This window comes from Lactuca saligna, chromosome 1 (genome assembly GCF_052625555.1).
Source record: "Lactuca saligna cultivar CGN05327 chromosome 1, ASM5262555v1, whole genome shotgun sequence".
NCBI lineage: Eukaryota > Viridiplantae > Streptophyta > Magnoliopsida > Asterales > Asteraceae > Lactuca > Lactuca saligna.
The window spans coordinates 160,679,762-160,696,419 of record NC_136417.1 but is presented as its reverse complement, the minus strand read 5'-3'; the positions used below and the strand labels follow the sequence as shown (position 1 = coordinate 160,696,419).

The 16,658-nt window shown below is 29.6% G+C and overlaps 1 protein-coding gene across 1 annotated transcript; it reads left to right on the top strand.

Moving 5' to 3' along the window:
- Window positions 1-6,314: 6,314 nt before the first annotated feature.
- LOC145045788 (serine carboxypeptidase-like 2) lies at window positions 6,315-15,302 on the top strand. Its single transcript, XM_078994106.1, has 14 exons — window positions 6,315-6,563; window positions 6,634-6,779; window positions 9,746-9,822; window positions 10,763-10,885; window positions 10,969-11,071; window positions 12,446-12,483; window positions 12,587-12,688; window positions 12,773-12,859; window positions 12,931-13,005; window positions 13,105-13,176; window positions 13,441-13,589; window positions 14,583-14,696; window positions 14,840-14,894; window positions 15,097-15,302. Exons 1-14 carry the CDS (start codon window positions 6,415-6,417, stop codon window positions 15,190-15,192), a joined length of 1,386 nt encoding a protein of 461 aa, XP_078850232.1. The 5' UTR covers window positions 6,315-6,414; the 3' UTR covers window positions 15,193-15,302.
- The last annotated feature ends 1,356 nt before the right edge of the window (window positions 15,303-16,658 follow it).

Genomic DNA, 16,658 nt, shown 5'->3' with positions numbered 1-16,658 from the left:
ACAGACGAAAACGGAGTTCAGATGAAGGAGTCATGAATTTCGAACGGAGTTTTTCTGTCCCGACCTACTAAAGATAATATATAAGTAATATACTTATAATATATTAAAAATAAATACAAAATTAGCCAATGGAGTCTAAACAAGAGTTGTATAGCATAATCTCACCTTCGCGTCGATATAAAGAACGTCGAAAACGGAGTTCGTATGCGAAAGTTATGAATTTCTGAAGTTCAGGGCGCGAACCCCAAAGTTGTGTCAGAGACCACGATGTGGCAAGTAGTGCCACGACGTGGCAGGTCTTTTGACACCTCCGGGAGACCCCCAGATGCAACTTGATATGATGCATGCAGTGACGACCAAGCCCACGACGTGGCAAAAGGTGCCACGACGTGGCAAGGGCCAGTTTTGCCCTATAAATAGATTTGAAGGGCCAGCCGAGTTTGGTTGATCATTCTTTCATCTCTCAACCATATTACCTCGATTTACATGCAGAGAAGTACCCCCGAAGCCCCGGTATCATCCTGAGACCCGAAGCGAGTCCCGAAGTCCAAAGATCCCGAGAAGAAAAGAGTTTCCGAGCCAAAGCTCTACCCGCGAGAAACCCAGTGTGTGAAGTGATCCCGGTTTCACCGAAGAATATCTACTTGAAGAGCCGTAGTGTTGTCCGATCATCTTCTGATCAAGTGAGTGTATATTCACTTTCATCTTACACATAGATATGAAGTATTTTATAAAATACGTGTTATGTGTATATATATTGTTGTTTATACGTGTGAGTGTGTGGTTACTTTCTTCTAACGCATAAATACGAAGTATTTTATATGAAATATGTGTTATGTGTATATTTTGTTGTTATATCTATGAATGTATATTCACTTTCTTCTACCGCATAAATATGAAGTATTTGTTATGAAGTACGTGCTAGGTGTTTATACATTGTTTGTTTACTTTAGATAGATGTTGAAATCATGTTTTATACATGTTTTAAAAGATTTAAATTGTATATGTGTTTGCATCTACAAATAGGTTGGGTAGAACATGGGTAGATGAAATAGTTGATGTGAGATGAAATAATAAGTATTTTACAACTCTATGCATTCACTTGGTATTTTTGGACTCAATGTGTTCATTAGGTATTTTAGAACTCTATGTATTCACTTAGTGTTTGGACTCAATGTGTTCATTAGGTATTTTAGAACTCTATGTGTTTACTTGGTATTTTTGGACTCAATGTGTTCATTAGGTATTTTAAAACTCTATGTGTTCACTTGGTGTTTGAACTCAATGTCTTCATTAGGTATTTTAGAACTCTACGTGTTCACTTGGTATTTTTGGACTCAATGTGTTCATTAGGTATTTTAGAACTCTATGTGCTCACTTGGTATTTTTGGACTCAATGTGTTCATTAGGTATTTTAGAACTCTATGTGTTCACTTAGTGTTTGAACTCAATGTGTTCATTAAGTATTTTTGAACTAGATGTGTTAACTTGGTGTGGTTGAACTGAGTGTGCTCACTAAGTGTTTTAGAACTAAGTATTCACCAGATGTTTTGAATTAATTGTTCACTAGGAGTATTAGAACTAGGTGTTTGTTAAGTATGTTGAACTAAGTATTTACCAGTCGTAATTTGTGGACCTTGGTAGTGGTGGACTTGTGTCAATTCCTTAGGTCAATCCTTAGGAATAAATGGATAAAGGATAGTTGATTCTTAAGGTAAATCCTTAAGAAATAAAGGAGATAATGCGAATGAGTATTTGGTTGATTGTTTGATAATTGAATATAATAAATGTATTATTGTTGGTTAAAAACCCTATATGCTCACCAGGCTCCCAAGCCTGACCCACTCAGTTTAATTGTATCACAGATATCGATACGAAGCTGCTTTGCGCTGAGAGATTAAAGGAGATGTAAATCACTAGAGTAAATGAATGTATGTTTTGTTTATGCTTATGTGTCTGTATCGGAACATGACATCCTGAGGTTTTATTATTTAATGAAAATACATTCTCTTTGAGAAATGTTTTAATAAGTTTTTATCATATCTTGTTTTGGGAACAAATTCCGCAACCGTTTTCTTTAAACGAATACTTTGATTTATAAAACAAAGCATAAACAAATCGGTCTTTTCTGACGTGAAATTGGGGATGTCACAGAGGGTCAGGTTCTTCACTTTCCATCTTTCACTTAGGACGCCAATACCTTCACGAAATGACTACATACACCTCTAATTACTGATTTTCGATCCATATTAAAGGTCCGTCATCCTGCTTTCGACAAAATTGAGGGGGACGGGACGATGTTAGTATACATGTCTTGTATGTTTAGCCCATGTATTCTTGTAGCCCATGTATTGTGTATTGTAGCTTAAGTCAGGCCCATGGCCTTTGTGTTCGTGCATAATCTCCCTGTACGTGTTTATTTGAATCAAATATAGTATTATCCCTCATATATAGTGACATTGAACTTGAGTTTGATCTAAGGTGCAAAAATGTTCAAAAGGGAAACCACAATTTGTTTTGATTTTTCTATTATTGATAAGATAAGATATATGAGAAGTAGGTGTAATATGAGAATAAAGGTGTACAAACCGGTTTTTTTCGAACCGGTTCGGTTCGGTGGACTGGATCGGTTCAAGTAAACAAAGTCAACACCGGTTCACCCTTAAACCGGTTCTATTTGAAACCGGTTCACCATAAAATTTATCCTATCCTATACAAACCGATTCGGTTTAATGCAAACCGGTTCACTTCAAACCGGATCATCTTAATCCACTTCCTAAACCGATTCAAAAATGGTTCTTCGAACATGTTAAAAAAAACCCGACAGAAATTGTATATTTTTTTGATTGTTTGTTTTATTTTTTTGGGATATTATAGGTTATATATGCGTGGCCAATTGGTTAGAATTCTTTAATGGTTGACATATTAAAAAATATTAAAAAACCCACTTAACATTAGGTATGTATGTAATGTGTATCAAATTTGGTTTGTGCATATCTATTGAATTTAGATTCATTTTAGAGTAATTTTCGTGAGTATTTTTTTTATTTGGATATTTATATTGAAAGTACATAAAACATCTTCAAATATAAAAACATAAACATAAAAAATCTTCAAACATCTCGAAAAACCGGTTCATAACCGGTCCAAAAACCGGTTGATAATTGGTTCAAAAACCGGTTCATAATCAGTCCAAAACCAGTTCGAAAGTCCGATTCATTGAATCATTGTAAACCGGTTCGAAACCGGTCCCGTCGTTAGGAAATACAAATTGGTTCAAACCGCCAGTTCGGTTCAGCATCGGATCGGTTCAGAGGTGAACCGGTTTTCGGTTCGGACACCTGTTCGGATCGTGAACCGGTTTTTTTGTACACCGCTATACCAGGATATATAAGTATGTGGTCATGATTCAAGGAGGTAGAGGAGAAGAGATGGGTTCTCTTAAGTGTTTATTGGGCCACAAAAAAGTGAAGTATATGCGTAAAACTAGTACAATGAAAATTTATACGTATTTATCTAGATCAAATATATAAAGTTATGATATTTTAGGTTTGCTTTTTGTACAATAATTAAACATTTTTACATTTTCTTTCAACAAATAGTTTTTTTCCCCACCATCAACAAATTTTAACCAAAAGGCTTAAATTGAAACAGAGGGATAGGTATGGGGGACCGATGAGCTACCTTCAAATGTCTCTGTCACTCTGTCCACAGCACCACAGTAGATATGCTATAAATGTCAGATTTATAATGAATATTTTGATGTGTGTGCAATGTTATATGGAATTAGGTATGGTATATATGTCACTTCGTGTGTTTAGTAGAAAAAAAAATATGGGCATTCAGAAGCATATTAGTTAATTTGCTGTTTAAAAAAAAAAAAAAAAAAAACTACAGCATCAAACTTGTACAAACGTGAAGCATGTGACCTTGACTTTGACGCACTACTGAAACTGGTACAAATTTTAATCATTAAAATAAACGCACTAAACATATTTTATTTCCATAAAATTGAAATTACTCTCTCCTATAATATTTATTATTTAAAAGTAGGTTTTATTTTAATCAGCACTATATAATCATGTTTAATATATCATTAGTACTTACAATACATGAATCAAATAATATATTTATATAGGTAGAAATGTATTTATTGACTATATATATGAGATAATATTAGATTTGCATTTATTTTTCATTAAGACAGGACCTGTGTGATATTTTACATATGTGATTAGTGGTCATACCAAAGGGTTTCTAGTTTAGCAGTATCTGGTGTTGCCTATCTTCTTTGAGGTTAAGGGTTCAAGTTCCGTTACATAAGTGGATTTAAGATGTAGCTTAGGAATGAGTTAGATTTACCGTTTAAAAAAAATAAATAAAAAAATAAAAAAATAATGATCATGAATATTTAAGGGAAAAGATGTCGACGACGAGCATTAATGCATCGTTGGACCAGAAAAGGGGTCATAGGGGTACTTGAAAACACAAAATACTTTAAAGGTTATAGTCACTTACATTCTCACCTAATTCAAGTACTGCCACCTCACCTATAAAAAATAATTATTAAACATATATAAATAGTTTACTCTATTAAAAAATACATTACATTAGTTAAAAAATGGTGAAAATGAATTTTTATGCTAAAGATAAAAAGTCAACATTCATAACGATGAAAGAAAAACGGACAATAAACTGCGTCGTTAATTCTTTGTGGATGACAAAAGTAAATTTTTTTAAATAACATATATATATCTAGGGTATATAACATTAATAAGCATGATCCGTTGGACTTGTTGACCGTATTTAAAACCTGAATCACTAAAAAAAACATAGAAATTTAAAACCTAAATTACCAAAAAAAAAATAGAAATTTAAACCTAAATTACTAAAAAAAAACATAGAAAATAAAACATAATATTAAAAACCATAGAAACTAATTGCCATTTTTTTTGCGGACTTGTTGCTAAATTTTTTAAAATGTTAGATTTTCCATGTCGAGGTTCGGTTGGGGCTTTGTATTTATAATTTAAGATCGGTAGGTGCTATTTTCTAGTGATGAATTTCCTCAATTTAAAAAAAACAGAGAAAAAATAGAGTTTTGTTTATTTTTACACTATTTGCAAGACATATAGATTCCTTATATTTTTGTGAATATGTATACTCTTCAATAATTAAATAAAACATAAGAAATTAGAGAAATAAATTCATATTTTATTCCTTTGGTGGCATTTTTTGTGAATATCTCACTATAGATATTTTTGTGAATATCTGTACTCTTCAATAATTAAATTCATATTTTTGTGAATATCTCACTATATTGTTACTACAAGAGTATGTTAGTAGCATTGAAAGTAGAGAAATTTTTTTCTAGCATAATATAGTTTTCCATTGTGAAAATACTAATCAAAATAAAAGCTTGTATGTTAAGGAATTGTTAGTTAAGAAATTCCATAAAATACTTTGTAATCATTGTACATGTGGACTTATGAAAAATACGTACCTAAAAATAATAAGAGTGATAAAGAGCTAGAGCTCTATTGTAGAATTCTGCTGATAACTTGTTATAAAATATAATCAAATAACAATATAAATTTTAGATAAAAAAAAGACAAGAGAATAAAGAAAACTTTTATTTCAATACTTGTGATGAAATCATCAAAACTTTACAATACATAATACTCACTATTTACACAAGACAAAGAAGATGAAAGATAATGTATATTATCAAAGTTCATTATAATGATTCATAATTAAATTCATAAAACTCATAATAATATTTGTTATAATGCTCATTAATTATGAAGAATGATGGGGAAATATAAGAAATGCAATAGTCATTTATTAAACAATAATTCATAACAAAAATATCAATGTTAAACATTTAAATTTGAAAATTTTAGGGATGCAAATTCTTTTTCACAAAAATAGAAAAACTATTGTCAATGAAAATTCTTTTTCACAAAAATAGAAAAACTATTGTCAATGAAAATTCCTGGTTTTATATGTATTTTCATATTTTATTTAACCTAAGGTTAAGTAATCTTTATACCGATCTATGCCCATGTTATCTTTATCTGATTTTCAATTTTAAACCATTTTTATAACTTTATCTCATTTTTACCTAATACTATTCGTGAAGACAACCACATGAACCATGAAACTATTTTTCCAATTTTTTCCTATTCATTATCTTTGGAGAACGTTTATTATTGTTTTTTCGAATATATTTACCACTTGTCTGTATGTACTCTGCAGCCCTTTTTATGGCCCAGCCATTTGTTTAATGCTCACATTAATACAAAAACCCCACTCTCCTCTGTCCACTCCTTACCTACATTACATTTCACATATCAACTATATACCCCTCCTTAGCTACTTCTCTACTTCTGAGGGGTCTTATTCTTATCAAAAATGAACACTCCAATAATGGAAAAATCAAAACTCATTCTAGTTTCCCTTTTCATAATCTTTGCACCTTTCATACGTGCATCAAACTCAAGCTCAATCATCAAGAGACTTCCGGGTTTTGATGGTGATCTTCCTTTCAGACTAGAAACCGGGTACGTCTCCTTTTTCATTGTCTTAACTGTTTCAGACATCTCTTAAATTAGTCTTTCTTTTCTCGAAAAGATACATTGGAGTTGGAAAAGATGAAGCTGTGCAAATCTTTTACTACTTCGTTGAGTCCGAAAGAAACCCTTTGGTAGACCCTTTTCTTCTTTACCTCACTGGTGGGCCCGGCACTTCGGTACTTTATTCCATGATGTATCAAATAGGTAATGATATTACGTCTTGTGGGTATGGTTGATTTTTGTTGTAGTGAGTGTTGCACTAATTAAAAAAAAAAAAAAAAAAAAAAAAAAAAAAAAAAAAAAAAAAAAAAAAAAGTATTCCCCCAAATCCATATTGATAGATATTGCTAGTATATAATTATATTTTGTCGGTTGTTGGAGTTTGACTAGATTAAATTTTTCAAAAGTTCAAATAATGTCTCAGTTTTATATGATCCATATTTAAGATAATCGAGTTTATATTTTTGACATATTTTCGAAAACATGATGTTATTTTAAGAGCATATCTATCACGAGAAAATATATATCTTGGATTGGACTAAAGGATTAAAAGGATTAAGCTATATCCCTATTCTAATAAAAAAATAGGTTTAATCTCATGTTGACAAGTATCATGCAATTAGAACCCCTCATTAATGTTATATATCATTTATCATTCCACTTGTCAATCTATTTATTATTCATTTCAAATTTCAAATTTTAAATTTTCCACTCTAATTTTATTAAATTAATAATTGATTCTTAATTTTAAATTTCAAATTTTAAAATTTCTCCCTTTAATTATATTAAATTAATAATATTAGATTAAAAAATAAAATAAAATTAATATAAATTATAAAATGATATAACTTTATGTATTTATTTAAATCAACGATTGTAATTTTATATAACTAAAAAAATATCTCTTAAGTAATAACTTATTTAAAATAATTGTATAATAATTTTGATTTTTTAATACAAAAGTTTAATTAATTTTATAACCGTGGTTATCAAGGGTTATAAACTAGTAAGTAATAATCTACACTCTATAGGCTCTATTAGAGATAAAACTAAACACGCAGGGGATGAAGATAAATACAAAAACATAATCCTAATTATATATGAGATTTTCTAACATGTGCTTTAATGACACGAATAAAAAAACATTAAATATCACAAAGATTATTATAACAAAATATGAAATTCATTCAGTGATTTTCTAATATGTGTCCTAAGAACACATATAAGAAGTATTAATTGACGATATATATATTACCATAAATAATTATAAAATACATTAATAATAGGAAATATTACCATAATTAAATGTGAAGTGCATTAATAATTTCCATAATAAATGTATTTCAAATTTAATTATGGTAATATTTTTCATAATTAATACTTTTTATGTGTGCCCTTAAAACACATATTAGAAAATCCTATTTATTTATTATGAAGATTATTAATATATTTCACATTTAATTATGATAATATTTTTTATAATAAATGAATTTCACATTTAATTATGATAATATTTTTTATAATAAATGAATTTCACATTTAATTATAGTAATATTTATAATATTTTATGTTTCTTATACGTGTTTTTAAGGTAATATTTATAATTAAATATTTATAATATTTAATTATTACAATATATAAACACCAACACCCTCAAATTGTGTCTGACATTACCTCGATTTTGTGAAACGTGTTAGTTTTTGTGTGTTCTCTATTTTATTATCTTCTTATATTTGTTGTGCATGTCGTTTGTAATCCTAACAATCAAGTGATGGATGGTGAAGACTGATATCATTAATGGATTAAGGGTTTAGGTTACTATTTTTAGCACTATCTATATAAAGAAACACACACACAAAATATGAAGATAACTAATAAAGGATAACCCTAAAGTATATAAACACTATCTATATAAACACTAAGGGGCATCTATATCTATAGTTAATTGAACTCATTAGAGACCAATGGGATGCCACTTGTCGCTTTATCATTCCACTCTTCATATTATTTATTTTTTTTCATAATGCATTGAACTTTATTTTAGGCTTTTACAAAGAAGTTTATATTTCATATTTGAAATTCCAAACCTTAACCATTTCCATAACAGTCGGGCATTCTAGCAAACATCATTTGTTGGTTATTTGGTTAATCATAATATTTTTATAATTTATATCAACCATGTGCTTTTGAGGCTATTATTATAAATTATTTTTACTTGGCCATGCCAAATAAAAAACATTATGATGGGAGGTTTGGCCTAACTTTTGATTTATTTGATTAATTGTATTATTTTAATAATGTCTGTGAATCATGTGATCTTTTACATCTTTAGGCTATTATTATCAATTATTTTACTTGGTTTTGGATTTTAACGTTTTTACCCCTACATAGTAAAAAGAAAACCAGATAGTGACATTTTTTGTAACTTTTAAAGTCATTGTATAGTATTATTAGGCTCTCAATATTCAACCCCTCCTCTATCCATTTAATATCCACCCCTAGATGAGTGATCTGATGTTTTTAATATATAACAAAAATATTAAAAAAAAGTTAATACATCTCATTTTATATATAGGATTTTTTTATATAAATATATGTTCAAAAGCTAAATATTATGTAATTTTAAATATGTTAAAGAAAATATATTTTGTCTTTTAACGTATATTAATTCAATAATGTATAACTTATTTTTATTAAAGAAAAACTACTGGAAAAGGATTAATGATGAAAATAAATAACATTGTATTTAAACAAATTATAAATATTTTAAAGCATAAGAAAGTAATAAAAAACACGTTCATAAACTTATGTAAATTGATTTAATAAAAAATATGTTATAAGGAAAACTATAATGAAAATAAAGTAACAAAGATTAATTAAATGTTCAAAATATAAATGCTCAAGGGATACATTGAAATTTTAGAAAGTATCAAATATAAATTGGAAATTTGCATTTGAGTGTATTTTAGCAATTATTGAAAGTACAAGGACCATAAACTCAAAATAGTAAGTTGCATGGAAGAAAGGAAACAAAGAAAGCGGCGCATGAATAAAGTTTTTTTTTTAGAGAGGTGGCCGAATAACAGGACCCATCTATTATTAAATAGTGACTGATCTGACTTCCGATTTATCCACCACATATTAACATTATTTAACAATCATTTTTACAGGTCCACTTAATTTCAATTTGGAAACTTCAACGGATGATAACATTAAATTGACGTTGAATCCATATCCATGGAATAAGGTTCACAATCTCAATCCAAAAACATGGTTTCTAAAAATTAATATTATAATCGTATAAATTGTATCTCCTATACTAAACTTTTTGTTAAATTATACGAATGATCCATATGGTTTAGGATAATTTATATGTTTGATATCAAATTTATTTTTTTAATTCGAAAAATCTTACTATTTGTTTTTGTTACGCATTTGATTATTGTTTTACCTAAAAAACTATTTTGCCATCGGTTTTTAATTTATTTAAATAAAACACCCCAACCACACCTCTCACTTTACCTTATCTATCCGATGATTTTTTCTAAATAATAGTCTTTTTAATTCAAAAGGTCCTACAATTTATAGGATAATTTGCATGTTTGATATCTAATTTATTTTTTTGATTCGAAAGGTCCTACTGTTTGTTTTTGTTATGCGTTTGGTTCCTGTCTTACCTAAAAACTATTTTGCCATTGATTTTTAATTTATTTAAATAAAATACCCCCAACCACACCTCTCACTTTACCTTATTTACCCCACCATTTTCTTGTTTAAATATTAGCCTTTTTAATTCGAAAGGTTCTACAATTTATAGGATAATTTGCACGTTTGGTATCTAATTTATTTTTTTGATTCAAGAGGTCCTACTGTTTGTTTTTGTTACGCGTTTGGTCCCTGTCTTACCTAAAAAACTATTTTGCCATTGGTTTTTAATTTATTTAAATAAAATACCCCCAACCACACCTCTGACTTTACCTTATCTATCCCACCATTTTTTCTTATTTAAATAATAGTCTTTTTAGGTAAAACAATGACAAAACACGTAACAAAAACAAACAATAGAGACCAAACACGTAACAAAAACAAACAATATGAACATTTCGAGTTAAAAAAAAAGTAAATTACTGAAACGGTTGCTATGGTTTAGTCAAACTTTTATTACATATAATCCTGTAATTTTGTAGGTTGCGAATATGTTATTCATAGATGCACCAGCGGGTGCGGGGTTCTCATATTCTACAACATATGAAGGATCGATTAGCAGTGATTCGCTTCTAGCTTCATATGCTTATGATTTTCTACGAAAGGTATTGTAATAACTTCTATTAATTCATTTATAATCTTCTTGTTTTATCAGAAAATAACTTTGTTGTACATGTTAATTATACAGTGGTTTACAGATCACCCTAGTTTTCTGAGCAATCCATTCTACGTATCAGGGATTTCATACATGGGCATTATCATACCAAATGTTGCTTTGCATGTTTATAATGGTAAGAGCTCTACACACTAAATTACAAACATAGTCCATGTGGTTTGGTTAAATTTGTAGTTTGACTTAACAAAAGTTGGGTTGAATATGCGAATTCGTCCAAACAACAGGGGCCATTTCGGTAGTTTACTCTAGTTTAAGGTGAAATATAAATGTGGTAGCTTATTTTATTTAATTTTTTTCACTGGATGCAAAATTATATAATAAAACAAATAAAATTATACAAGAATCCAGGAACAACGATAACGCCAAAACATTAGAATACAAGGAAAATTAAGTAAGCCATCCGCCGCAAAGGACAAAAGGACAATGACCCCATCCGACAAAAGATAAATTTGGTACCTTTCGTTACCAAATTTTTGATATAATGTGAAAGAAGATATTTTTAGTATAAATTTGGTACCTTTCGTATATTTTTAAATTATAGTTTCATAATGTTTTTGATTCTAGTTATTAAATAATAAAAACTCTCTCTAATAAATAAAGATTTTTCTGGTACATGTTAATTTCTTATAAATTTTAATCCTTGTTATTTTGTGATATTTTTTAAATAAATAATATCTACATCTCAATTTATTGGTTTTTTAAATTTTAAAATTAAAAAACCACATAATAGTTTTACTTATATATATAAAGTATTAAATGTAATAATTATGATAGTAAATTGCAATTAATATGTTTGTTCATTTATTTTTTCAAAATTTTATTTAAAAAAAAATCTTTTTATTTAAATTTTAATATTTAAATTTTTAATCAACCCGTATAACATACAGATGTTACAGCTAATTAATAATAAAAAAACTGGTAAATGGCATCATTTGAACCGGCGAACGTTAAACGTTCTATACCACTAGAAGCATACCACTAGGCTTCTTTTGTGTGGACAAAAAGAAAGACAATAATCATCTTATTTTTCATTTCCATATTCATTGAGCGAAAGAAAATACTAACAAAACTCATCTCTTTCATCTTGAAACTAAACAAAACCAATTAATCAAACCTTGTACTAAAACAATCTGAAATCAAAAGTAAAGCTCAAAAAAGAAAAAAAAAAAAAAAGAAATAAAATAGTAATATTAAACTGATTTTAATTTTGTTATCCAAATCAAAGCTTTACATTGAATTTTTTTTTTTTTTTTCATTTCCCCTTTTCTAGTATAATGTGGTAACAAAATTAAACAAAACCATACTAATCAAATTGCATACCCTTAAATTATTTTAAGAATCAGTCAAAGACAACCACTTGGATTTTGTGCAACAGTCTAACAGAATACATGTAGTGATATTGTCCTTGAGATAATGTCATTAAGTCATATTTCTTAGTTAAAAAAGCTCAATTTCTAACATGCTATTTATGATGCCTTGTATTTTGTAGGCAATGAACGTGGAAATCAACCACAACTCAATATTAAAGTAAATACTCTTCTATATAAACTTCATAATATTATTTACAAATATTGTTTTATAAAACAAAGTACATAACATAATATTAACTAATTTTTTTTCGATTCTATAGGGAGTCATTAGTGTTTCTCCATTAACCGATAAATTCAGTGATTTTAATTCAAGATTTGAGTTTGCTCATCGGCTATCATTAATATCAGACGATATTTATGAGGTAATGAAATAAATTTATACAATAATTATTACCATATGACCACATTTTATTTTGTCAATTGATAATATTTGTTTTATATTTCAGTCTACAACAAAAACATGTAAGGGTAACTATGTAATCAATGATTTACACAATATCCTTTGTGCAAATAATCTCCAATGGGTAAATGAGGTAATACTCTTTTTAATAAGATCTTATAGAATTTTATGTAGCATAACTCTAATCGTGATTCTCAATTGTAGTGCACAAGCAGGATTAACTTAGAGAATATATTGGATCCGTTGTGTGACACAACATATCAAGACCCAACTTGCAGAGTAATTTTCTCTTTGAAATAAATAGATCAACACTTACTTTTTGCGTTTTTTCTTATATGATTCTTTTACTGAATTCAACGTTAGTTGTATTTTGTTTAGGAAGCTAGGTATCTACTCATTGGGATATGGGCAAATAAAAAAAACGTTCAGAAAGCTCTCAATGTTCGTGAGGTATGTTATATATAGCACTTATGTTTCTCAAAGGCATACATAGAAATATAGTCAAGGTTTTTGTAATGTGTGAGTTTCAATTCCAATGTCGATTCGAGCTCATTTTACACATTGGGCTCTTATCCGGTTGTTATATGTCTCAATTTCATCTGACATGATGCTCTAAGAACAGAGTTTAGGTGTAAAAATGATTCTTTTGTACAAAGTGTGTCATCATTTCATAATATGTTCAAAAGTTCTTGAATGCGTTTTTTTTATCTACAGGGAACAATAGAAAAGTGGGTGATTAAAAACGAGAGTCTTCATTATGATTTAGGGAAAAAGGACACAACATCTTACTCCTACGATGTTTTTAGCACCATTCCCATCCACAAAAAACTACTTGCCAAGAAATGCCAATACTTGATCATATGGTAATACTTGTACACTTGGAGATAAGATTTATGTTTTCATTATTACAAAGAAAAAGTATGTTTTGCAACATTTATATATTTATATGTCAAATACCAACACTTGTATAATCATGTCTTATATTCATAACCTATTTAAAACAAATGAAATATGATTCATTTAACAAAAAATGAATCATCGTTATCAATGAACGAATTTAGAGAATCTCTAAGAAAACACGTTAATATTCATATATTCATATTCATTTGAACATAAACAAAATGTAAACTTTGATTTTTTAATTTTTTTAATAGAAAAATCATAGTTTATAAACGTTTTAATAAAATAATAAATAAATTACTGAAATCGTCCCTATGGTTTGGTTAAAATTACACGTTTGGTCCCTAACTTTTTCTTTACTCGGATCGTCCCTGTGGTTTGATTTTGTTGCGTTTTTCGTCCCTATGATTTGGTTAAAATTGCATGTTTGGTCCATAACTTTATATATGTGAGGGACGAAAAACGAAACAAAATCAAACCACAGGGACGATCCAAGTGAAAAAAAAAGTTAGGAACCAAACATGCAATTTTTACAAAAGCATAGGGACGATTTCAATAATTTACTCTAAAAGATTGAATAAATTACTGAAATCATTCCATGGTTTTGTCAAAATTGCATGTTTGGTTCCTAACTTTTTTTTTGCACGCACTCGGATCATCCATGTGGTTTTATGTATGTCAGAGATGAAAAAACAAAACAAAATCAAACCACAAGAACGTTCTGAGTGCAAAAAAAAGTTAGGGATCAACGTGCAATTTTAACCAAACCATTGGAACGATTTCAGTAACTTACTCTAAAAAAATATAATAAACCTACCAACAAACATCCACCAAGTGTCCAAGTGATATATTGTGCATAAGTTTGGACCCATATATGCGTATTTAAGATTTATAGTTTTTTTTTTTTTTTTTTTTTTTTTTTTTTTTTTTTCATTCTTAAATATTATATTCTGCAGCGGTGATCATGACATGACATTTCCACATGTGGGCACAGAGAGGTGGATAAGAAGTCTCAATCTTCCGGTTGAAAAGAAATGGGCACCATGGTTTGTTAATAACCAGATCGCAGGGTGAGCTTAAATTTAAGAATCTTTTAACAATACACTCATACTATTTTCCTTTCCATTCTCATATTTTTTACCACATTTTTTTTCATGAAATGATACATTATTGAGAAATAATCATTCAAAGTGACCATTTTATGTTTTTGTAGATATCAGATGACATACGCATTGAGTGAATACACGTTAAAATATGCAACTATTAAGGTAAGAAACCTGAGCATGCAACACTTAATTAAGTGTTTTATTGTAATGTGTACCCACAAAAGATACGAGCATTTCACTTAGTTAAATAACAAAGATAAATAATGCAAACATATGTAATTTATCTATTTGCATAACAACATAAATAAATAGTTGAAGTGTTTTTTTTTTTTTTTAAATTTATCTCGGGTCCACTCTTCTGCAGGGTGCAGGCCATGGAGTGGCATTGTACAAGCCTGAAGAAGCTTTGACCATGGTGGATGGGTGGCTTGCTTCTCAAAATTATTTTAGTGACTCTTAAGAATAATATTTCATTCATTATTATATTGCTACTATCGATGCTTCATGATTTTGTATTTAAAAGCTTTATTTCGAAAGTATTGAAACGATGAGGTGATTTTGCATTTATAAGTTTTGTTTACAAAGTATTGAAATAATGCCTCAAAAGCCCCCTCGTCGCCTGTTTTTAGTAATGGTGAATCAATGGATCTTGAGTGATAATTGAGCCATTTGATTATTGAAAGAGAAAAGTTAAGTGTTCTAGATTAAAAACATAAAAGCTAAGAACAAGCAAAAAGAAAAACAAATACTAGCTAAGACATCAAATCATAAACATGTAAGCTAAAAAATATAGAACATTTAGAGTTTGTCATACAAAAATGACCTATAATAATACTTTTGCCAAAACCACACAGCCATGCTTTTGACTAAAACTGTGTCCGGAGATTATTGCTAAAATCCTACCATTGTTTTAGTGATATTTTAAGTTGTATTTCATGACCATTAGTAATAGAGTTGAAATCTTTACACATTTAAATATAACAAATGTGACAGTTATTAGCCACACTAGAGCAATATGGCCAAATGTCACCATCCGCCTTAAGCAATTGGAGAGCCAGTTCTAGTTGTAATATTGACTAAGGTTTGCAGAAGGAATGAGGATTCAGGTTACCTTTCTAAATATATGACGCATCAGCAGGGGTGCATGATGGATATGTGGTTAGGTTCAGGTTGAGGGTTGTGTTAGAGCTTCTCTACAGGTTATTCTCTGATTAACGCTTTGAGATTCGAAGCATGACCCCAACACCTGATTAAGGTATAGTTGGGTGAGGTTTCGAATCATGATTTATTATGGTATGGTGGATGGATGGCAAGGCCATGGGTTAGGCCCATGGCCATTGTGGAAATGTTGTAACACTACGGGGTAGATGTAGCAATCATCAGGTTGATAGATTGTTGTGAAAGTGTTGTACGACTAAGGAGTAGCTGTAATATTCACCATGTTGATAGGATGTTGTGGAAGTGTTATAAGACTACCGGATAGCTGTAGGATTCACCAGGTTGATAGGTTGTTATGGGAGTTTTATAAGACTATAGGGTAGCCATAGCATTCACCAGGCAGATAGGCAGTGGCAGAAGTATTGTAAGACGACGTGGTAGTTGTAACATTCACTAGGTTGCCAGACAGTAGTAGAAGTGTTATAAGACCGCGGGGTGGTCGTAGCATTCACTAGGTTGGCATATAGTGGTAGAAGTGTTGCAAGACTACGGGGCGACCCATAGCATTCACCTGGTCAATGAGTAGTTGTGAGGGTATTGTGAATCTACGATTTTGCTTGTAGTTTTCTCAAGGTAGGATTAGATGATGACAGGATGGGTTATGAGTCTGTGGAAAGACCACATCATCCATGGGATCGAGGAAGGATGTAGGCCGATTTTGGGGTAGGTCATGTTGTAAGACTACAATGGGCTGGTAACATTCATCTA